The 21,874-nt window shown below is 55.9% G+C and overlaps 2 protein-coding genes and 1 pseudogene across 4 annotated transcripts; 2 read left to right on the top strand and 1 right to left on the bottom strand.

Moving 5' to 3' along the window:
• The first annotated feature begins 183 nt into the window (after positions 1-183).
• On the top strand, positions 184-4,811 carry Dpp7 (dipeptidyl peptidase 7). Its single transcript, XM_023566389.2, has 12 exons — positions 184-1,812; positions 1,900-2,039; positions 2,120-2,283; positions 2,451-2,586; positions 2,658-2,739; positions 2,839-3,005; positions 3,172-3,232; positions 3,519-3,637; positions 3,713-3,869; positions 3,951-4,015; positions 4,318-4,388; positions 4,473-4,811. The coding sequence occupies exons 1-12, from the start codon at positions 1,599-1,601 to the stop codon at positions 4,618-4,620; spliced, it is 1,524 nt and encodes a 507-aa protein (XP_023422157.1). The 5' UTR covers positions 184-1,598; the 3' UTR covers positions 4,621-4,811.
• Positions 4,779-16,195, bottom strand: Man1b1 (mannosidase alpha class 1B member 1). 3 transcript variants are annotated; one of them, XM_003472961.5, is made up of 13 exons: positions 15,959-16,194; positions 15,346-15,454; positions 14,579-14,715; positions 12,166-12,302; positions 11,477-11,586; positions 10,397-10,582; positions 9,692-9,840; positions 9,293-9,481; positions 8,072-8,262; positions 7,728-7,848; positions 7,136-7,333; positions 6,928-7,059; positions 4,779-6,356 (listed from the first exon to the last, which is right to left on the bottom strand). In XM_003472961.5, the coding sequence occupies exons 1-13, from the start codon at positions 16,067-16,069 to the stop codon at positions 6,153-6,155; spliced, it is 1,974 nt and encodes a 657-aa protein (XP_003473009.1). In that variant the 5' UTR covers positions 16,070-16,194; the 3' UTR covers positions 4,779-6,152. The 3 variants fall into 3 exon arrangements, with proteins under 3 accessions (XP_003473009.1, XP_063100178.1, XP_013011260.1); XM_063244108.1 differs by lacking the exon at positions 10,397-10,582 and having other exon boundaries at positions 15,959-16,195; XM_013155806.3 differs by lacking the exon at positions 15,346-15,454 and having other exon boundaries at positions 15,959-16,125.
• Positions 16,196-16,306: 111 nt separating this feature from the next.
• LOC134474971 (large ribosomal subunit protein eL36-like) lies at positions 16,307-21,604 on the top strand (annotated as a pseudogene).
• Positions 21,605-21,874: the final 270 nt, after the last annotated feature.

Below are 21,874 nucleotides of genomic sequence, written 5' to 3'. Positions count from 1 at the left end.
TCACTATATAGCCAAGGCTGGCCTCCAACTCATGGCGACCCTCCCACCTCAGCCTCTGTGTGGTGGCATGCTGAATTTTCTATTGTGCATAGTTCACCACATAAACCAGCCCAACCCCAAGGATGTGGGTGCCCCCAGGACTGGTGCCACAGCCTGGATCTGTGTGACAGTAGTGTATACAAGAGCCAGCAGCTTGGGGCTGGGGATTTAGCTCAGTAGCATAAGTGCCTGCCTTGTAAGTGTGTGGTCATGAGTTTGATCCCCAGTACTGATAAAAAAGAAAAAGACAAAAAACAAAAACAAAAAAACACCAGCAGCTTCCAGGTCTTGGAGCAGAGACTTGGCGGCCAGGGGCTGGGCACCTTCAGTGGTCTCAAGGGGTCAGGCATGGGGCGGCCCAGTGATGTGGAGCAGGGATCAGGTGGTCCTTGTGGACGGGTGGCTCAGAGCTGTGTCCTCCACAGACACCAGGCTCATGCCCTGCTGGTCTGCAGGTGTACGTGCCCACCCGGCCTGCCTCTGGGCCACACAGAGGCCCTCAAAGCTCTGCACCTGCAGCAGGGTAAGGCTTGCTTGGCACACCAATGCTTGGGGACTCTGCCCTGGGTGACTGAGTGAGGGGCAGGGCACCCAGAGCCCCAGGACAGGGATTATGCAGTGCTGTGGCTCAGGACCCCCTCTTGCGGATGGAGTGGGTACTGACAGGGATGCTGATGTCATGCAGTGGTCTCAAGCCGACCACGTCCCTAACACTCACTGTCACCACGCTGGGACCATGGCCTGGAGACAGTTGGGGGCGAAAGGGTCAGTCTTCCCTCACCCACAGCCTCAGGGGAGCTGCACTGCCAGGGATGGTTTCAGGTCAGGTGAGCTGTCACCTTCTTCCACAGCTGCAGGGGTCCTAGATCTTGCCTGTGTTCCTGTAGGACAGCCACCACTGAGATGGACACAGCCCAATGTGCTGAGTTGGCTACAGGTTACTTGGTCTGTCACAAAGTCTTGGCCTGGCCACTTCCTTCCCCATCATGTAGGGTCAACTCCAGGCAGAGGCTCAGACCCTAGTCCCTTTGGTTGGGGGCACAGGTGCTACACTCTCCCCTGCCTGTACTCCAGGGGATGTGCCACTACTTGGAAAAGCCTGGCACCCCTTCTTAGAATCACTGGCCTTGGTCCCCCCCCCGCTTCAAGGACTCTGGACAGCCAGGCCCTGCCTGTCATGGGGCTGGCAGTGAAGCCAGGAAAAAAAGTGCTGAGAGCAGACAGCTATTCCTGGGGCTGTGCCATGTCGGGGCCAGGTGAGGATGAACTGAGGAGCTGGGCGGTAGGGTGTGGGGCTGGGGCCTCAGAGACCTTGGCTTCCCTGAAAATTCCCTGAGCCCTCCATGGAATTCCTGGGTCTCCATGGTGATAGTCTCCATGAGGACATAATCAGCGCCTAGGAACCTTGAGGTCTTAAGAAAGGGACTAGTGGGAGGAAGAGGCTGGCAGCTATTTGGTCTCCAGCGAGATTCAGGACTAGCCGCACCCAGGCTATTACAAGGCATCCCTGGTCACGTGACCAGATTCACGTGACCACAGTGCCGGTTTACAGAGCTAGAATGGGTTCCCAGTACAGGGACGTGGTGTACCGCAGGACTACTCCCTCTGTCTTGCTGCTGGGCCTGATGCTGCTCAGTCTTGGAGCCGATCAGCCCTCTGGCCAGCACAGCACTGACCCTGAGTACCGGGAGTACTACTTTGAACAGCTCCTGGACCACTTCAACTTTGAAAGTTATGGCAACAAGACTTTCCACCAACGTTTCCTGATGTCAGGTGGGCTATCCCCCGGGGCCCATAGCTCCTGTCCCCGACCGGTGCCCTGCGGCTCTGGCCTCACCACCATCACCCCACCTCCCACAGACAAGTTCTGGAAGCAGCCCAAGGGCCCCATCTTCTTCTACACCGGAAATGAGGGCGACGTGTGGGTCTTTGCTAACAACTCAGGCTTCCTGGTGGAGCTGGCACAGCAGCAGGAGGCCCTGCTTATCTTTGCGGAGCACGTGGGTACCGGCCTTCCTAGGAACCAGGGCTGGTGTGCGGGTGGGGGAGGGGTTCAGCTGTCCTTCCTTCCCACCCGCAGCGGTACTATGGGAAGTCGCTCCCGTTTGGTGCCCAGTCCACCCAGCATGGGTTCATGCAGCTGCTGACTGTGGAGCAGGCGCTGGCCGACTTCGCCGTGTTGCTGCAGGTCCTGCGGCAAGACCTCTGTGCCCAGGACAGCCCAACCATCACCTTCGGAGGGAGGTGGGTCCTCGTTGCCCTGGGGCCGGAGAGGCACTTTGCCTCCCTGACTCCTTGGAGCTCCAGGGCTGGTCTGCGGCCTCTGAGGCAGGAAAGAGTAAGTGGGTCCTAGAACCCTCAGCCCCCAGGGCAGCTTGGGTTGGCGCCTCATAGTGTCTTCCGTTGGCCAGCTACGGCGGGATGCTCAGCGCCTACATGAGGATAAAGTACCCCCACCTGGTGGCAGGTGCACTAGCGGCCAGTGCACCCGTGGTAGCTGTCGCAGGCCTTGTCGACTCCTATCAGTTCTTCCGTGATGTCACAGCGGTGAGTGGGGTTCTGGGGGTCCCCCAGGCCAGCCCAGCTGGGCGCTGTAACAACTGCTGCATCCTCTCTAGGACTTCTATAGCCAGAGCCCCAAGTGTGTCCAGGCTGTGCGCGAGGCCTTCCAGGAGATCCGGAACCTGTATCTGCAGGGAGGTAGGAGGCGGGCCCACCCACACCCACACCCACACCCGGATCCTGCACCTTCTGTCCCACATCTGTCTACAGCTTCAAACCCTTGCCCCTCCACTGCAGCCCATGAGCGGATTAGTCGGGAGTTTGGGACCTGTCAGTTACTCTCGGGCTCGGAGGACTTGACACAGCTCTTCATGTTTGCTCGGAACGCCTTCACCGTGCTGGCCATGATGGACTACCCATACCATACTGATTTCCTGGTTCCTCTGCCCGCCAACCCTGTCAAGGTAAGGTCCCTTCCCTGGGGAGGCTGCCACAGGCTGGGCCCCGGGCTCTGGGCCACTTTTCCCACTGTGTCCCGAGGGTCCACAGCCTCTGCCCCACTCCTGGGACCAGTGAGCGTGGAGCTGGCTGGCTCCATGGCTGAAGCACACTGTGGTTCCTTCAACCCAGGTTGGCTGTGATATACTGCTGAATGAGGCCCAGCCGATCACAGGGCTCCGAATGCTGGCAGGTGGGTCGGTTGTACATGGGACGAGTATGGGCCACTGGCATTAGCAGGCAAGGGCCTGCAGCCCTGGCCCAGGCTTTTGAGAGCCCCCTAGCTGCTCCCGGCTGCCTGGGCTCAGGACGGTGGGTAGGGATGGAGTGCAGCGGGCCACCCTGTCCAGCAGGAGGGTATCAGGTCATAGCTGATGGCAGAGACCAGTAGACTTCCTCACAGATACATCAGGGGAGGGAGCCCACCCCAAAGGGGACAATTTGGTGGCCGTTGTCCCATACCCCTCCTTCCTCCCCAGGGATGATCTACAACACCTCAGGCATGGAGCACTGTTATGACATCTACCAGCTGTACCACAGCTGTGCTGACCCTACTGGCTGTGGCTCAGGCTCTGATGCCCAGGCCTGGGACTACCAGGTGGGCCTGTGTGACCTGGGCTGGCAGGGTGGGTGGGGGAGTATCTTGTCACCTGACCTGACATGGTACCCTCAGGCCTGCACAGAGATTAACCTGACATTCAGCAGCAACAATGTGAGCGACATGTTCCCCACCCTCCTGTTCACCGAGGAGCTCCGAGAGCAGTACTGCCTGGAAAAGTGGGGCGTGTGGCCCCGGCCCAACTGGCTGCAGACCAGCTTCGGGGGTGGCGGTAAGGCTGGGGCCTGTACTACCCCACATTCAGCTCTGGGCATACACCAGCCCCTTATTGTCTTTGCTGTGTCCCTTTTAGACCTCAAGGGTGCCACCAAAATCATTTTCTCCAACGGTGACCTGGATCCCTGGGCTGGCGGTGGGGTGAGTCTTGGCTGGGGGGGAGGGGCGTCTCAGGGGTCCTGGGTGGGTTTCCCTGCCAGACTCCATCAAGTCCGCTTTGCCTTTGCCTACTTGTCCTTGGTCCTTACCATTTGGCTCTGAGCCTCTTGATTTCCTCTCCTGTTTTCAGTCAACTACTGTGGACTCAGGTCTGACTCTGTGACCTTTCCTTCCCACTGGGGCTCCCAAGGCTTCACACTTGGCCTGATTTATTGCTTTGGCTGCACCCTGAGTGGGGGTTGTAGTGGGCCCACCTGATGTGAAGGTCCTCTTGCTGCCTACAGATACACAGGAACCTTAGTGAGTCTGTGATTGCGGTCATGATCCAGGGTGGAGCCCATCACCTGGACCTCAGGTCAGTGGAGTGGCCCCTCAGCTGGGCTAGGTGGGATGGGCTCGGGACCTCTACCATTCTCAGTGGACCCTTGCTCCTCTGCAGAGCGTCTCACCCAGAGGACCCTGCATCTGTTGTCGAGGCGCGCAAGCTGGAGGCTGGCCTCATTTGGGAGTGGGTAAAGGCAGCCAGGAATGAGCAGCAGCCAGCCTCACAGGAGGGGCAGCTGTTCCTGCAACTCCAGCACAACTGAGGGAACACCTCAGGGGGTGGCCCCTTGTGGGTCATGGTGGCCAGTCCAGGGCAGTGCCACTGGAACACGGGCGGGGGGGGGGCTGGGTGGATGCCTGGGGGCAGGCCAGCACAACTATCCTGTCCAAGGCCCACAAGAGGGAGCAGATGCTGCACACAGCCACCAAACCAATAAAAGTTTAATAAAGCAGACTCCTTGGCGCAGAAGTCGACTTTAGGGTGAAGACCCCGCAAGATGGTGTTCTGCACAGGGCAGGGGCCCTAAAGCCACACTGCTCCCAGTGCCAGCTCACTGCACAGCAGATAAGCACTCCAGTTGGTCCCTGGCCCCAGAACAGCTGCTGTCTCCATGTTCCAGACCCCAGCCAGCCCTGCCCTCACAGCATACTTTCGAGGGAAGCTGGCATAGAGGAATGTGTGTCCTTGGCTGCCCACCCATTAGCCTGACCGAGAAGGGTAGTGGCATAGCCACCTGTGGGGATGTGGGGAGGGCAGTGGATGTATCAGCTGGCCCTTCCCTGAGGATGCCATTGAGGGCAGGCGGCTCAGGGGAAGTCCCTGGGCACTGTCCTAGGATGGAATGGGGCTGCAACCAGGACACCCAAGCTACGAGTGGCCAGAAGACAGGTCCTACCCACCTCAGGAGCCGGGTCTGGAGGGGTGTGGGGCATGAAGGCCCTGAGGCCCTGTCTGTGCTCTGGCTTTCCAGGGAAAGGGGTCTCCTGAACCATGGCTTGGCAGAGTTCGCACAGGAGTGCAATGTGCTGCCCCGAAGGGCCCAGGCCTGGGGGGTGGCATCAGCCTCAGGGCAGGAACACTGCCCCTGACACCCAGGACGAGGAGGACCACACGAAAGTACAAAGACCTCACTCTGGGAAGGTTGTAGCACAGGCGCTGCCTGTCCTGGCCACAGGGTGCTACCCAGGGTGAGGGTCCTGCTCTGCTGCACGAAGCGGCCCAATATGAGATGTGGGCCCACGGACCCCCACAGGGCTCTTCCTACCCACAGGGACCCTCGTTTCTAAGCACTGTAATGGGCAGTGAGCTGACCTCATCCAGCTGGGAAGTTCCATTCTGTCCGGCAGCCTGGGCCCTGCAAAGCAGCTGGGAGGATCCCTGAGTCCAACATGTAAACACCACAACAGGCCGAGGCGGCCTGGCCCTCAGCTCAGAATGTCCCTATACTCTGTGGGGTGAGGCTCAGCTGCCCCACAGCTCTTCAGAAAGAGGCTGGAGCTGCCAAGTGACCAGTGGCCCTGGGACCACCACATGGCTCCCTGCAGTAATCCATGGATATTCAAGGGTTGGGACTGACAATTTGAGTGTCACAGAGGACAAAGCCAGAGGCTGCCATAGACCATTCGTCTTGAACCCTGTGCCTGCGGACCAAGGCAGAGACAATGGCCAGGGGCCAGGGCAGGAACATAAGAGACGCTCAGCAGCTGCCCACTGCCACCCCACAAGTGCTCTGAAAACACTCGCGGTCCCAGAGGCAACTGCTTCCCTCCTGCAGGCCCAGGCCAGGCGCCACCCCTAGACAGGGCTCCAGATGGGCAGGGGATGGGCCTCGGTGTTGAACACATAGTGGTCCAGGCTGAGCAGGTCTGGATCATCAGAGAACAGCAGGTAGAGGTACTTGAGAGTCTCGCCCAGGAAGAAGCTCTCCATCTTATCCCTGGGCTCTGGCTTCTGGGTACTCTGCACATTGTTGATGGAAGAATAGCCACCTGAACGGACCTGTGTGAGAGCACAGGGCTTGGAGACGAGCCTGTGCACCTGAGTCTGCACACCTGGAGACAGCCCTTGGGAGACCCACTAGCTACAGGCAATACCCCCAGTTCCGGCCCCACAGTGCATGAGCCCCAGGGAAGGCTTGGGGATGCAGTACCCAGACTGAGGGGTCTCCAGGGCCCAGTGCCTCACACTGGTGGAGAAAGGGCAGGGGCTGCTAGAGGAAGCCCCAGGCCCAGAGCAATACATAGAGAGCCAGGGCTAGGTCCAGGCATGTATGGCTGCACTGCAGAGACCAAGAGCTGGGCTAGATATAGCCTTTTCTGGACTCTGCCTCTTCAACAGTGGGCAACAGATATGGGCCACTGTGGGGACCTCTCCCAGAAGAGCATGGGCAGCCACCAAGCATGATTGTCTGATGCCAGCAGCCCCCATCAGGCTGTGCGCAGCTGAGGTGCAGCCACAGAGGCCCAGCCTACTAGGACCTGCAGCAGCACCCCAGGGTACAGCCTGTCCGAGGCCTGTGGCACCCAGCCATGCCACTGCCAGCACCTGTGATGCTGGGGCCAACACTCACCCGTGTGTACTTGTTGAAGCTCTGTAGGATTTCCCAGCCCCAATCCTGGTATTTGCGGTCCCCCGTAACACGATACAGGTAGAACAGACTTTCCACAGTCTCAGGGCGCAGCAGGTTGTGTCTGTCCGCCGGCTGGGGCACAGGGGAAGCTCAGGGCACGGCCAAACTCTCGGGTGCCACCCCCACCTGAGAGGGACCCCAGGCTCACCTTGACTATCACATCCTTTAGGTCAGGCCGGGAGAAGGTGTTGAAGTGGGCAATCTCGGGACTCAGCCCCGTCTCCATCTGGTGATTCATTTGGTAGCAGGTCTCCATGAGTGCCAGGGCCAGCTCCATGTGTTCAGTGGGCAGGCCGTGGTGGACACCCAGGGCCAGCGTCCCTGGCAGGAAGCACACCAGGTGGTCCTGGAATCAGAGGGGCTCCTCACAGCTGGATCCGGGTCTGCACCACCTGCCTGCTCAGCCCCACCCTCCCAAGGGAAAGCGTCCCCCAGCAGGGAATGGGGGCAACGCTGGATGAGGGCCCAGGCCCAGCGTCTCCTGCTCTGGGTCTCTGTCTCCCACTGCTGCCTGCTGGGCACCTGAGGAGCCTTCCATGAAGGAGAGCTAGCTGGGGGTGGGGGGCCCCATGTCCTCCTGGCAAGTCAGTGAAGCACTGGCCAGAGACAGGATGGGCAGCAAAAGTCCACCCCAACAGCACTGGTTCTCTTGGCCCAAAGTCCTTGTCCTTCTAACATGCAGACTCTGGCGCCTTAGAAGCCACAAAGAAGGCCCCACCAGCCCAGCCCACACAGCTCACCATCTTGGCACTGAAGCGGCCATGGGCAAGCTCCCCAACAAAGACAAGCTTCCCGGGCTCTGAGCGCCGCAGCAGGTGTGCTTTTATCCCCTCGATGGCCACGAGGTAGTCCTCCAGCAGCCTGCAGACACCGGTGGGTCAGCATCCCCTGGCCGTGCCACTGCATGACCTGCTGAGGGCTGCACCACCCATTCACGCGTGCAGATGCCATGTGCACATGACCCCTCACCCCACAAGGGCGCGGAGGGGACATATTCACACTCATCCTGCACTGCTACAGGTCCTGACAGGACGGGGCAGAAGGAGCGGGGAAGCTGGCCCGAGGGCAGTGGAAATGGCCTCACTGTGTTTCCGTCTTCCCACCCTGGATCCACTGCTTCAGCAGGTACTCATAGTAGCTGTCGGCCCTGGCACCCAGTGTGAACACGCCCAGGTGGGTGAAGAGGCCGCTGTGCGTGTTGATGAACATGGGCACCAATCCATCCTTCTTCCCAGACAGGGAGTGGATGTGCCTCGTCACGTTCTCTACGGCCTCCTGAAATAGGGGAGGGATTATTGTGGGGAGCGTCTCATGGTCTGCAGGAAGCTCTGGAACCCAGATCAGGAGGCCAGCACCATCTGAGTTTCTGCACTGTGCAAAGACCACAAGAAAGGCTGCAACATCGAGCAGAAACCTCAGTGGCATGCATGTTTGTACACCAGGCCCTGGCTTCCACCCCTGGCTACCAGAGGGGATGCAAAGTGACATTCCTCCAGAGAGGACACATAGTAAAGTGTTCAAGTCACTACAGGCAAAAGGCGGGGGCAAGACCATCACAAGACCACACCATGAGGTTGGTCACCATGACAACAGACAACAAGCACTGATGAGGACGTGAAGAAACAGTGTGCTGGACACTGTGGGCAACACAGAAGGCATGACCATGGGGGAAGACAGCCTGGCCCTCCACAGAATCACACAGGATCGCCACCTGGCCCAGCCCCACCAGGTCCAGGTCCAGAGCCTCAAACCCCAAGAGCAGCTGTCTGTCAGCCCAACTCCCAGCAGGTGTATTCACCGGGCTGGATGGGGCGAAACCCATGAAGGTGAGCGGACAAGCATGAAGCTGTCCCCATGCCAGGGCCAAGAGGGCTGTGCTTTGCCACCACACAGCAACATGGACAAAGGGGCCAGGCACCGAGGGCCCGCATTGCGAGATTCTACTCTTCCTCTTTTTCTTTTTTGGTACCAGGGATTGAGCTCACAGCCTCTTGCTCACCAGGTGCTTACATTACATTGCTGAGATTCAGCACACAACTGACAGACAGATGATGGCGCAGGAATTGCAGGTCCGGGGGGAGTGGAGTTTTTTTTACTGGGACACTTTTAGTTTCACACACAGAAAACAGCTAGAGATGGCGTGATAGCCACAAACATTTTCTTATAGCCAACAAATACCACAGAGGGAGATTAACATGCACACACACACACACACACACACACACATGCATGGACATATGCACTGCACTGAGGGCACTTGCAACTAGGAAGGACCAGCTCCCCTGGGACGTGCAACCCATCTTACCTGGAATTTCTTATTCCCTGTGAGGCGAGAGAGCTCCCGGAACTCGAGCTGGATGCTTGTCACCTCAGCCACAGTGCTGTCTGAAGTCCATCGGGGTGGGTGGGCGACTCCAGTGCCGATGTTCACATCAGAATACGGGATCTTGGAGGGTGTGGCAAAGGCAGGCATCAGGCGGTTTCCAAAGTCTTCCTGGCAGAGAAGAGCAGCACAGGATCAATGTTGTCGGTCCCGAGGGCCTCTTCCCACCTCGGTCTAACTAGGGAGATTCAGCTTGGTGGCCTCCCAGCCTTGCAGACAGTGAATGAGCTGCGAGCCAGCAGAGCCGGGGGCTCCTCCTGAGGGCGCGGCGGATGTGTGTGGAGACAAAGCCGGAAGAAGGCCCAAGCAGGAGCCACTCACGGCTTTCCTCAGGAACAGGCTGTCCCCCGACAAGTGGTAGGTGCTCAGCAGGCCCCCTAGAATGCGGATGGTGCTCTCGAACAAGTTGACGTCCACGTCTTTCTCAAAGTTTAGCTTTGTTGACACCCATGTCCTGGCTTCTTTAAACTCTATAACAAGAGTGGGGTTCAGGAGTGGACTCGTGATCTCCTTCTCTTCCATTTCCCCAGTCCTCCTGAGAGAATGGTCCATGCAGAGTGTCAGGGCCTGTTGCGGCTAGGGGTGACCTGGAGGCTGTCACTGTACAGTCAGGAAAGGTAGCACAGCAGCCCTGGGGAACATAGGTGGCCCTACAAGCACTGTGATGCAACGACAGGGAGTTGCTGAGGTCCTCAAGCTGTTAAGCCACCAAGCGTTTTACTACCAATTCCAGAAGTACCCCAGACACTTCCAGTTAGCTGGCCCGGGGGCCTCAGGTGGACACTATGGAGATCGGGGGCTCCTGTGCCCTGTGGAACAGGCCAGAGATATCCCTTGGACAACCCCTCCATTCCCACCCTTGGCTCTCAAGGAGGCCAGGGGACAGCTGTTCAAACTGACCCTGGACGGCAGACATAAGATCAGGCCCTGAGCACCCAGGATACATCCTGTCTTGTGCCTGAGGAGGCACAGCCCAAGCCCAGGAGGAAACAGTCCCACACTGCTCAGGACCAAGCTCTCGAGTACCTTTCTTCAAACCCAGAAGCCACATGGTATCCAGGGCGTCGACCAGGGTGAGGCCCAGGCCGAACCACTCGCTAAAGGTCCTAGACACGGGCTTCAGCTCATCGTGGCCCCAGGAGAACTTGCGGTACCCCTTCCAGGCATGGAGGAAGGCCTCGATCACCCCTTTCTGGCGTCTGTTTGGGGAGGCTGGAGGGGAGAGCACAGGTAGTGGGGACGCCACCCGGCTCCCCACTGCTGGGGCCCTTCTGTGGTGCCCCCAGTGAACATGGGCAGAGGGATGTGCAGAGGTGGCGTGGGAGCAGAAGGGCAGAGAGCACTGTAGCAGAGCAGTGATTCTGGGGACCCAGGGGTTGTAATGGGACCTCAGGGACAGCACGGCATGCCCAAGCACTGAGGTTGCCCTGCAGGGTGTGTATGGATTATCACCTCTTTCAGGCCACAGGAGCATCTGGTCTTGGGGGACAGACACCACCCCATAATGCAACACAAAGCAGCAAACCTGCTCACCAGGCTCACAGAGCATGACATGGATGCAGAGCTGGGAGCTGTTCATGCACAGGGACAGCAAGCAGGTTACTGGCTGTAGCCATGTCCTGCTGGCCAGCACTCTAAGAAGCTCTGTCCTCATCCAGTGAGTGGTGAACACGAGTGTCACACCAGCCGCCCTCCTTGACATGGCTATGCTAGCTATGGGCCTGTGGAGGTGGCCACAGTACTGGCACGGCAGGCACCATGTAAGGCCAGCGCTGGTCGCTCCCTGGCTGCAGAGTGGGAACTCGGAGGCACTTTCACCTCAGAGAACACCATGAGGACAGAAGGACAGGCACGCGCAGAGCTGCCATGCAAAGACTCCTCAGGCACAGGGCAAAGGGACACTTAAAGTCATGGTCAGGGATCCCAAGGTGCAGCTGGGCCCAAGCATAGAGCTGTGTAACCAAATCTCCCAAGCCAATGTAGGCAGCAGTGAAATTCCTGCTGCGGGGGCACTTGGACGGGGGCCAGGGCTCCTCCTGGGGGGCCAAGAGGCATGTGGCTCAGGCTGGGTCTATGCCTGGGAGGCTGGGCAGCAGAGGTCCTCACCAGGCTCCTTCTGTGTCCTGGCCGCTGGCAAAGAAGGTGTGGGCACACCAGCTGCTTTTTTTGAAGGGTGCTCAGTGCCCTGCTCAGGCTCAATTACTGCTCCCCGCCAGCTGCAAGAAACGAGGAGGACTGTTGGGACTCTGCCTTCCATGAACTCCTACCCTGTAGCAGAGGGCCCCAACTCCAAAGGTGCTGTGGCCATGTGGACAAAAAAATAGGCAGTCAGTCTCCATACCCTCCAGCATGGGCATCTGCCTGTGGAGAGGACAATGCGAGAGCTGTCCCAACACGGAAAGCCTTGGAGTCAGAGACTGGAGCACAAGGAGCCTAAAGGCAGTGGTGCTGGAAAAAGTAACACCAGAGAGGGGAGCACTCGGGAAGCTGAGACAGGAGGATCACCAGGAGTTCAAAGCCAGCCTGGGCTGGGCTACATAGTGAGTTCCAGGCCAGTCTGAACTTGAACTACACAGTGAGACCCTGTCTCACAAAAAAAAAAGGGTGGGGGGGGAAGAATGGAAAGGAAAAATAAAAAAGAAATGTGACTGCATAATTAAATCTCAAGGAAGACACCTTTCCCAGACACACTGTGTCCAGTGGGAAGCTGCAGACAAAGCGCCAGTCTGCTTGTGAAGTCCCCAAGGTTGCCTGTGACCGAGCAGCCAGCCCTGCCAGGCTGCTGCTCTCAGTACCTGATGACTGTTCGCAGAGGGGTTTCTTCCTGGCGAGTATTCCGCAGGGCCTCACCCTGTGTCCCATCCTTGGAGCCGATGTCGGGGGCTCTGATCTGCAGACGGGGCGGTCGCCGCCAGACAGGCTTCTGAGGTTTCTGGACAAACACCAGAGTCACAGATGAGAACACATCCCCTGCTTCAACAGTGGCCCAGGCCTCTCTCCTCCCACACGCCCACCGGGACAGGGCCGGACCCCATGAGCTCCCTATCTTGGGGAACAGCTTCCACTTTGAACAGGTCTGCCAGGTGGAGAGCCTGATCCCTAGGAGTGTGGAATGTGCCCCCTGGCTAGCCGTTCAGGCCTGAAAGGGTTGGATGGAGATTTCAACACTGCCACAGAGCTTGGAGTGGGGAAATAGCACGGACAAAGACTCTGTGGATGGGAGGCAGGGGAGTCATGGCCTCAGCCTGGAAGCTGGCAGGGAGCCATGGCTTTCCCTCCCATACTGGCACAGGCCTGCCACCCACTGAGGGGCATCCCTGTTCCCGGTCCTTCCCTGGCAGCAGGTCTGTACCCCAGCCATGGCCTAGCTGTGAATGGTCAGAGAATCCTCAGCAGACAAACGACGCAGTATATTAACATAACCCATGCCCTAGAAACCCCGAGATTCTACAATGTGCAACAAGAATCCAGATACACACCCCAACAGACACCAAAACCTTATATGGGCACACACACCTACATCCAGAAACCAACATGCCATGTGCGTCACAGTGACCTGGGGATCCGCCTTGTCCAGGAAAACTGACTCCCCCTTGCGCACGGACCTTCACCTGAGATAGGCTCCCCCAGCCACTGTTGCACAGTGCCCCCCCCTCCCCCAGCACCGCAGGCTGAGACCATCCTGGCCTTTCCAACCCCAGCCTCCACCACAGAGCCAATCAGACACAGCTACACAGATGCTATTTTCTACAGCAGGACGTGGGCTTGCTCTGCAGCCCCATAGCCTCCTCCTGCTGCTTTGCACTTCCCATCACTTGGGTGGAACATCCAGCAATCTGCATATGACAGCCTCTCTCAGGCAGAAAGAACAACAATGTATTTAAAGTGATGGTAGCCTCGAGCTCACCCACAAACCCTTCACGTTTGGACCCGACTAGTGCGCAGAGGCTGGGCTCCTCTCAGGTTGGGAGCCATCCAACCTCCAGCTGTGCTCTGCCACCCAGTAGTTGGCTGCCAAGGGAAGCCTCGAGGCCATGTCAGCTGGCCACACTTGGGCCACGTGGACATTAGTGATTGACATCCAAGGTTGACAGGTACAGAGCTGCCTGTAAGTGGCCACTGACCCACTCTCTAGGCACTGGGCGAGGCCGTGTTTGGTCCCCAGCCAACTCCCACTGGTATGCTTGCTTCTGGCTCTCTTACTGCCTGTCCCATTTCTGGACTCCCTTCTCCCTGCTTCTACACCCCAAATTTCCTAGCCCAGCACCCCAGGCCTAGGCCTGGTCCTTCTCTACTCTTGCTAGACAATATGTACCATCTCTATGGGAACTCCGGTGCTACCTGCCCATGGACGGGCCCCACTGCCTCCTGGGCACCACCAATACAGCAGAGCCTGGCAGCTTCTCCATATCTCTAGACTGTTCTGCAACCCTCACTCTGCTTAGGGATCTGCTGTCCACAGGCCTTCACCCTGTCCTGCAGAGTGTCCCTCTGTCACCAAGATCCCCACAGTGTCCACGGCCCTGTTTTCCCTGCATCTTGCCCTCTTTTCTGGAGGCCTCAACATTGCATTCCCACCCTACCAATTGGCTTCAAGCCAACACACACAGGTCCTTTTGCCAAGTTTCCTGACATCTCCAGGTGACACCACCATGCTGGTCACACTCCTTCTGACACCTGTCCCCCAACTCAGCCCCAGGAATTTCTCTTCCAGAAATATATATCCTCCTCCTTGCTTGGGTAGTGTCAGGGACTTAGTCCTACTCTGCCTATCCTGACCACAAATGGGCTTCTCAGCCTGCAGATAGTGTTCTCAAGGGGCTACCCTGGCCCGCAGCACCCACTGCCTTCCTGTCTCCCACCTCCTGCTCTTTCCTTTCACAACTTACAATTTATGCTGCCGACCTGATCCTGTGTGCTGCTGTCCTCTCACTGCCTCTCCTCCTCCCATTCTGTGGCCCCAAGACAAGAGACCGGTCTTCGTTGCTATGGGGCAAGCACCTAACACAGGAACCAGCCACAGTGGGTGTCCAGGTAACAGGTGACGATGTCTCTCTCCTCCCCAGCACTCATGCAGCCAGCCCAGGACAGAGGCACGTGACGGGGAACTACACAGTGCATGGTAGGAGAAGAGGTGTGCTCGGCCTGACTGAAGCAGTACCAACCACCCTGCAATGCGGGACTCCACAGAGTGCTAACTGCAAGTACCTGAGGCAACATTGTAAGCACATCCTCTGGGTTGGTGTCTGCCTTCTGAGGAGCTGGTAAGACGGGCGGGTTTGCTGGTTTCGGTCGAGGCACTTCCACCCTCAGCCTCTCCCCTTCTGTGGGGCTGCCACCTAGAGCTGCAGAGAGAACCCTCCATCTCAATGGCACCACCAGCTCTGGGGAGACTTAGCAAGAGGGCCACACAGGAGGGCTCTGGGAAGTCACTGGATTTCAGAATGGGCAGAGGAAATCTAGTATTTTTCAAAGCTCTTGCAGTGTGTCCTGTGCCTCTTCCATGTTTCCTCAGCAGTGGCTGTCCCAGAGCACAATACAGTGCCAAGCAGGCAATCTGCCTACATGACCTGCAGGGTGCCGAAGCCTTCCCCCAGGGCAACCATCTTGGAGAAGCTTGGGAGATGCTCTCTGTCCTCCCCAGAAATCTGCTGAGTTTTCCTGACACATGGTATCCCATGCTAGGACAGTAAAGGAACGGTCAGGACTCAGTGTTCAAGCTCATGCTTAACATTCTCTAAAGGAGAGAAGCCAGGGACAGTAGTGCTGACTTCAGATACCCAGGCAGCAGTTATCCGGCCCCAACTACATCTGTGTGTCACAGTCAGGTGATTTCACACTGCTCCCTCTTCCAACCCCTCTGCATTTCCTGCCACCTTGCTGCCATATAGGCCTCCTGAAGCTATTACAGTGGACTGCGTGACCGCATCTGCCCTTAGCCCAAGTATCCTCAGGCGTCACTGTGTTTCTGGTACCTTTCCACTGGCTGGAGGAGTGGGTGTAGGACAGGAATGCACATAGAACCAGAAAGGCCAACAGAAAGAGAATCACGTTCCGCTGTAATCTCGACAGCTGCTTCCATTTCTAGGGAGAGGGCAAAGAATGACACGTCTTACTGAAAACATGACAGCTCTACCTCTTTCACTGTAACAGATCCAGGGAGGCCATCAAGTTCTTTGGAAAGTCCCATGGGGCAACTGTGCATATTTGCGTAGGGAAAAGCTCCGGGTCAGCAGGGTTTGCCCTGCAGGGCAGCACTGCAAGTGACAGGAAAATTGACAGTGCGAACCACGCTGAGACCTTTCCGTTGCGGTATGACTCCTGCGATGCCAGCGATCTGACCGAGGACAGACATGGCTGGGCACCTGCCCTATTTTGCCTACGCGCCCTTTAGCCTGAACTACTTCGAACATCCTGGGGGGAACTAAGCGGGGAATATTACTATTGCACTGAACTTTTTAGGGTTCTGAGAAGGCTCAGGCAGTGTCAAAGATTTCTGAGAACTGTCGAAGGTCTGCGCCCTGCGCCCCGCGCCCCACGCGCAGTGCCTGCTCCCCGGGGGACGCCGCAGCACCACCCTTGCCTCACCCTCCAGCACGAACGCCGCCGCCGGCTCTTGCTGTTATCGTAGCTCTCGCCCAAGCTCAGCGTCACCGAGATGAAGTCCCGGTGAGGCGCCGGCGGCGGCGGGGGGTACATGGCGGCGTTGCTGGCCTTCAAGAGTCCGCTCACTTGCGGCTCCAGGAAGCCAGAGTCGGAACCGGACCGGGAACAGCCATCGCCGTACAGTCCACACCCCGCCCATGGCCCTGCACCCAAATGCGCATGCACCCTTCCTTCCGCCAGTCATTGCGCAGGCGCTCTGCTGCCTGCGTCCCGTTGCGCATGCGCCCTGCTCTGGCGGCGCACAGTGCACACGTTCCCTATGCACGTCGCGTACGTGTTGAGCGTCACCGCTGCCGCATCACACGTGACTTGGTCTGCGTCCGGATTCAGAATGTGTCGTAGCGGTTCAGCGCTTCCTGGCGGAGTCTGCGATCCACCCTGTGTTCTGGGGGACCCCTCAAGTCGTCTTCTCGCAAGCAACGCGGGCTTTGGGTTCGGCGGCTGTGGCCGGGCGCAGGCGAGGCCTTACGGGTGGGCGAGATTTCCCGGCTGGCGGGCCCTACGCGGAAGTCAGGTCGGGTTTTGTGCCCTAGGATTCCCTCGCCGCGCCCTGACCCCTCTTGCGGACCACGCCACACTCCGCACCCGGCCCAAGACCCCACCACGGGCGCCCGCGGGCTCATCCTCCCACCCCGCCGGTCTCCGTGAGGTGCACAGCTCTGCAGCGATCCCGAGAGGTCTCCGGGAGACAGTGGCACCCGAAGGTGGGCGCGCAGGAGGCCGTGGCCCCAGTCCACGATGCAGAGCTGGATACGAGCATGAGGGGCTTCCCAGCCCTCCACGGTGGCCCTAGTCCCTGGGCTTGTCAGCAAGTACACCTGCCAGGGAGGCACGTCAGGGCTTCGCTGTTTATTCCAGAGATGTTGTATCTGTGGAATTGGAGATGGGCGATTTTTTTTTTTTTTTTTTTTTTTTTTTGGTCTTTTTGAGACAGGGTCTCGCTGTGCAGTTCAGGCTGGCCTTGAGCTCACTTTGTAGCCCAGGCTGGTCTCAAACTCGCAACGATCCTCCTGCCTCAGCCTCCTGAGTGCTGGGATTACAGGCGTGAGCCACCACGCCCGGCAAGGAGATGGGCAATCTTGAAGTTCTTGTGGTAGGAGGGTCTAGGGTTAGGTGTTGGTGTGGGGGGCCTGTGGGAGAGGGAGCAGCCAAGGCATCACCACTGCAATGCTGGGTGCATGAAATACTGAGCCCGTGTTACAGTCCTTGGTTGATGTACCATAATCACATAAGATGCAACCATTGTGATGTTTTGAGTGCAGGGTATGGGGATCTCCGTGGTCTTTGACAACTGCCTCATATGATGTGCTACTACTTGTTCAGTCCCTGCAGCTCTTGCATTCAGGGCAGAGGTTTAACAAACAGCTGCAAAACTGCACAGCAGCTGTGGAGAAGAGCCTCCTGTCCCCTCCCAAGCTAGGAAAGAAACCACTAAGGCCTTTAGAGTGATGAAAGCAAGGCAGCTGGAACAGGAAGATACAGAGAAGTCAGGAGGCCACCTCGATGCAGATATCCCAGGATGACTAGGGTTAAAATCCTCAGAAATTCAAGGAAATGGTGCATCTAGGAGGCAGAAGGCAGAACAAGAGATATTTGGGAAAATAAGTACCACCACAGCTGGGTGTGGCAGCACACCCTTGTAATCCCAACATTTGGGCTGAGGCAGGAGAATGGCCACGAATTTGAAGCCACCTGGCACTGCATAGTGAGTTCAAGGACAGCCTGAAGCACATAGCAAGGCTCTGTCTCAGAACAAAGCAAGGGGCTGGGGATGCAGCTCAGTGGCATAGCACCAGCCTGGCAGGAATAAGGTCGGGAATTCAATTCCTGGTACCAAAAAAGCCAAGGATAATGGTGTGCGTCTGTAATCTCACCACTTGAGGCTGAGGCAGGAGGATCATCGGAAATTTGAGGACAGCCTGGGCTATGTAGTGAATCAAGGCCAACCTAAACCAAATAATACCTGCCTAGAAAAAAAATCACTCAAAAAATACTACTAACTACTTCAGAAGAAGTAGTTAGCAGTGGCATTCTGAGAATCTGGAGCAGCAAAAATGAAAAGTGGTCAGTCTATCCCAGGGTCTCTGTCCCCACAGTTGCACTGGCTACAGCACAGGTGCAGCTCCCTCAACTACAGGTGTTGATTCTGGGAAGTTGGGGAGGCTCTGCTGTTTCTGCCTCCTGCAGGAAGCTGCTCACTATGCTCCTTTGGTGGCATTGGGAGTCCCAGGCAGTGGCTTAGGAGAGTTTGCAAAGAAAGCCTGCCCGATGTGGCACACACCTGTAATCCTAGCACTTGGGAGGCTGAGAAGAAGAAACTGCAAATTTGAGGCCAGCCTCAGCTGCATAATGAGACCATGTCTCAAAAGAAAAAACTGAAGCTGGGCATTTAGCTTAGTGGTGTAAGCGCCTGCCTGGCAAGTGCAAGGTTATGAGTTTAATCCCCAGTACAAAAAAGAAAGAAAGAAAAAACCTGGAGAGGGAATATAGGAAAAGGAACTTTGAGAGTGAGTAAGTAGAAATTTCCTGTAGCCAAAAATCATCTAACTCCAAGTCAGACTGGACAGATGAACGAATTTCAGTAGCAGACTTCACTGGGAAAATTCAAAATTTTAGAGTGAACAAGGGTCTAAAAACAAGTCAGGCTTTTTCTGTCTTAAGAGGTTGATGGGAGGGCCTGTCATGACTGTTCAGCAGGTTCCAGGTGGGCCTCACCATGGTTGCAAGACCCCATCTTTGGCCCCAGAAATCTCTTGCACATTCAGAGGGCAGCAGCCTGGCTTCCGTGCACAGGTTCAACACTGCTGTTAGGAGCCACTGCAGCCAGATGTGTGCATGCTTGTTACTTCAGCTGACCCCCATGGTCACTATAGTTACAACAGAATAATGCCTGGTGTGGTAAACAAAACCAGACAGCAAAAAGGCAGAGACCCTCAACTGAAGAGTGCGTGAAACCTTGGTAACCACAAGTTCCGGCTTGCAGAGGGTCTGAGCTGAGATTGAGGTGATGGATCGTGAACAAAGCATGAACATGACATTTTGTTTCAAACTGCAAAAAGTGCTAAAGAAACATAAAATGTTGGTGAGTGTACAGCCATGCTGCAGTGACCAGGAAGATGGTTTACAAGTTGTGACTCTTAATGATTCAGTGTCAGAAACCCAAGGAAATGTTGAAAGAGTAAGTGAAAAGATTCCACTAGGACTGGGGATTTAGCACCGAGGCATAAGCACCTGCCTGGCAAACCTGAGGTCATGAGTTCAATCCCCAATACCAAAAAAAAAAAAAAAAAAAAATCCATTGAACAAGCGGTTTCCTATTAGGAAGTTTCTGAGAGCCAGAAGATCTCTTATGGTACTGTACAAAGCATTTTAACAAAGGTTTGAACGTGAGGCGAGAGAGTCTGAAACGAATCCGACCCCAGGAGTTAGAGCGCAGCACAGCGTGGTGGTGAGGGCAGTTTCCTTTCCGTTTAGTGCCTGCTGACTTGGCAGGCACCCTTCTCCCTGTCACAGATGAAGAAAGGGTGAGGGGGACTCGAGTTCCTGCCTGTGAGTAGCTCCGAACAAGGACCCTCACGCGTGGACCTCTGTAACTGTGTGAGTGATGGGAGTCCGGGAATTGGATGTCTGTATGTACCAGTAAAAACATTTAAGCAGATTAGTCCAGTTTTGGGGGAGCAAGACGACAGAGCTGTTAAGAATATAAGATTTTCGTGGTTGGGGGCCAGGGATTTAGCTCAGTGGCATAAGCCTTGTAAGCGCGCAGTTGTGAGTTCGATCCCCGGTAACGATTAAAAAAAAAAAAGATTTTCAAGGTCTTCTGCTGCAGCAGCCATGGCCCTGCGCTACCCCATGGCCGTGGGCCTCAACAAGAGCCACAGGTGACGAAGAACGGGAGCAAACCGAGGCACAGTTGCTGCTGCAGCGCCTTACCAAGCACACCAAGTTCGTGCGGGACGTGATCCAGGAGGTGTGCGGCTTCAGGCCCCACGAGCGGCGTGCTGTCAAGCTGCTGAAGGTCTCCAAGGACAAGTGGGCCCTCAAGTTCATTGAGAAAAGGGTGGGGCGCACATCCGCTCCAGGGGGAAGCTTGAGTTGCTGACAGCGTTGGCACCATGCGGAAGGCGGCCACCACGGACTGAGCTGGGTCCGGGTTGGAATAAAGCTTTGCAGGAAAAAAAAAAAAAAGATTCCCATGGTAGGAGGTTCATTGCATTGAACCTAGTTTCCCAAAACTTGGACCCAAAGGAGTATCTGGGCCCAGGATATAGCTCAGTGGCATAGCACCTGCCTGGGAAACTCAGGGTCCTGAGTTTGATTACAGGTACCAAAAAAGGGAGCATCCGCCCGCATGTCAACTTGTTGGTTTCAAGTGTATGTGGTGCAGTAAGCAGAATGGAGGGCTGGAAGGGTGTGACAGTAATTAGGACGTGTGAGTGTCAGAGGTGATAGTTTTCATGTAGGAGCAGTAAAACCGGGTGTGCTTGCACCAGTCTGCACAGCTAGCAATTCAGAGTTTTTTATTAAACTGTTTGCCAGTTAGATAAAACTCATTTTCCAGAAATTTTAAATCAAGATGTTTTATATTTTAAAAGTGAAAGAAAGAAAATGAGCCAGTCCCAGGAGCAATGAGCAGGTGGTCCTGGGCCTTTCACAAGTTTTCCGGTGAGCAGACGGCAGGGCGCCCCCTTTGAAATTCCGAGCGGCAATCCTGGCTACCGCGGCGCCTGCCTTCGAGGGTGTGTTTCACTGGTGCTTGGCAAAGCCAGCTCGGCTCTCTGACATGTATCTTTCAAAACATCAGGTAAAACACACCCCTAATAAGAGAATTAAAAAAATACGTGAACCGGTCTGTAATACCTGCACTCTGGGAGGCTGAAGCAGGTTGACCACAGCCTGGGCAACAAAATCGTGTCTCAAGGTGTGGGGATGTAGTTCAGACTGGAGGATGGATCTTAGCACATGCCACACATGAGGCGGGCCCTGTAAGGCCCAAGAGATAGAAACCAACTTTCTCAGGATGTTTTCAGGGCTCGGGGTTGAACCCAGAGACCCCTGAATTACATCCTCAGTCTCTTGCTACTGTTATTATTGAGACAGCATCAGGACTCACAGCTCCTCTCCTGCCTTGACCTCCCGAATAGCTGGGATTTCAGGTGTGCGCCTGTCCTACCAAACCACTTTTCACCACAATGGAATGGAAATAAAGCCAGGCATGCTGCTCTGTGCCTATAATCCCAGCTACTCAGGAGGCTGAGGCTGGAGGGTTGGAAGTTGGAGCCCACCCTGGCAATTTAGCAAGATCCTTTATCAAAATTTAAAAAAAAATTTATAAAAAGAAGGATGGGGCTGGGGATATAGTCCTGTGTTCAATTCCCAGTATTAAAAAAAAAGATTCGGGGCTGAGGATTCAGCTCAGTGGTAGAAGGCTTGTCTAGCAAGCTGGAAGCCCTGGGTTCAGTCCTTAGCGCCAAAAACATAAGAAAACACAAAATTTAGGGACTGGGGATTCAGCCTTGCAAGTGCACAGTCATGAGTTTGATCCCTGGTACCAATAAAAAAAAAACCCACAAAATTTGAAAAACACATAAATATGTGAGAAGTTAAAGCGACACATTTCAAAAAAAAAAAAAAAGCAATACATTTCTAAATTAACCAGAATTTAAAGACAAATCACAAAAGAATATTTTTTTTTTTTTTTTGTGGTACTGGGGATCAAACTCATGACCTTGAGCTTGCCAGGCAGGTGTTACACCGCTGAGCTAAATCCCCAGCCCACAAAAGAATATTTTGAGCTGAATGAAAATGAAAATAAATGCATCAAAATGTATAGGAGAA

This window comes from Cavia porcellus, unplaced genomic scaffold, assembly GCF_034190915.1.
Source record: "Cavia porcellus strain 051 isolate PalLab524CR breed Dunkin Hartley unplaced genomic scaffold, mCavPor4.1 scaffold_49, whole genome shotgun sequence".
NCBI lineage: Eukaryota > Metazoa > Chordata > Mammalia > Rodentia > Caviidae > Cavia > Cavia porcellus.
The sequence above is the reverse complement of the archived record's forward strand: the minus strand, read 5'-3'. Positions and strand labels throughout refer to the sequence as shown.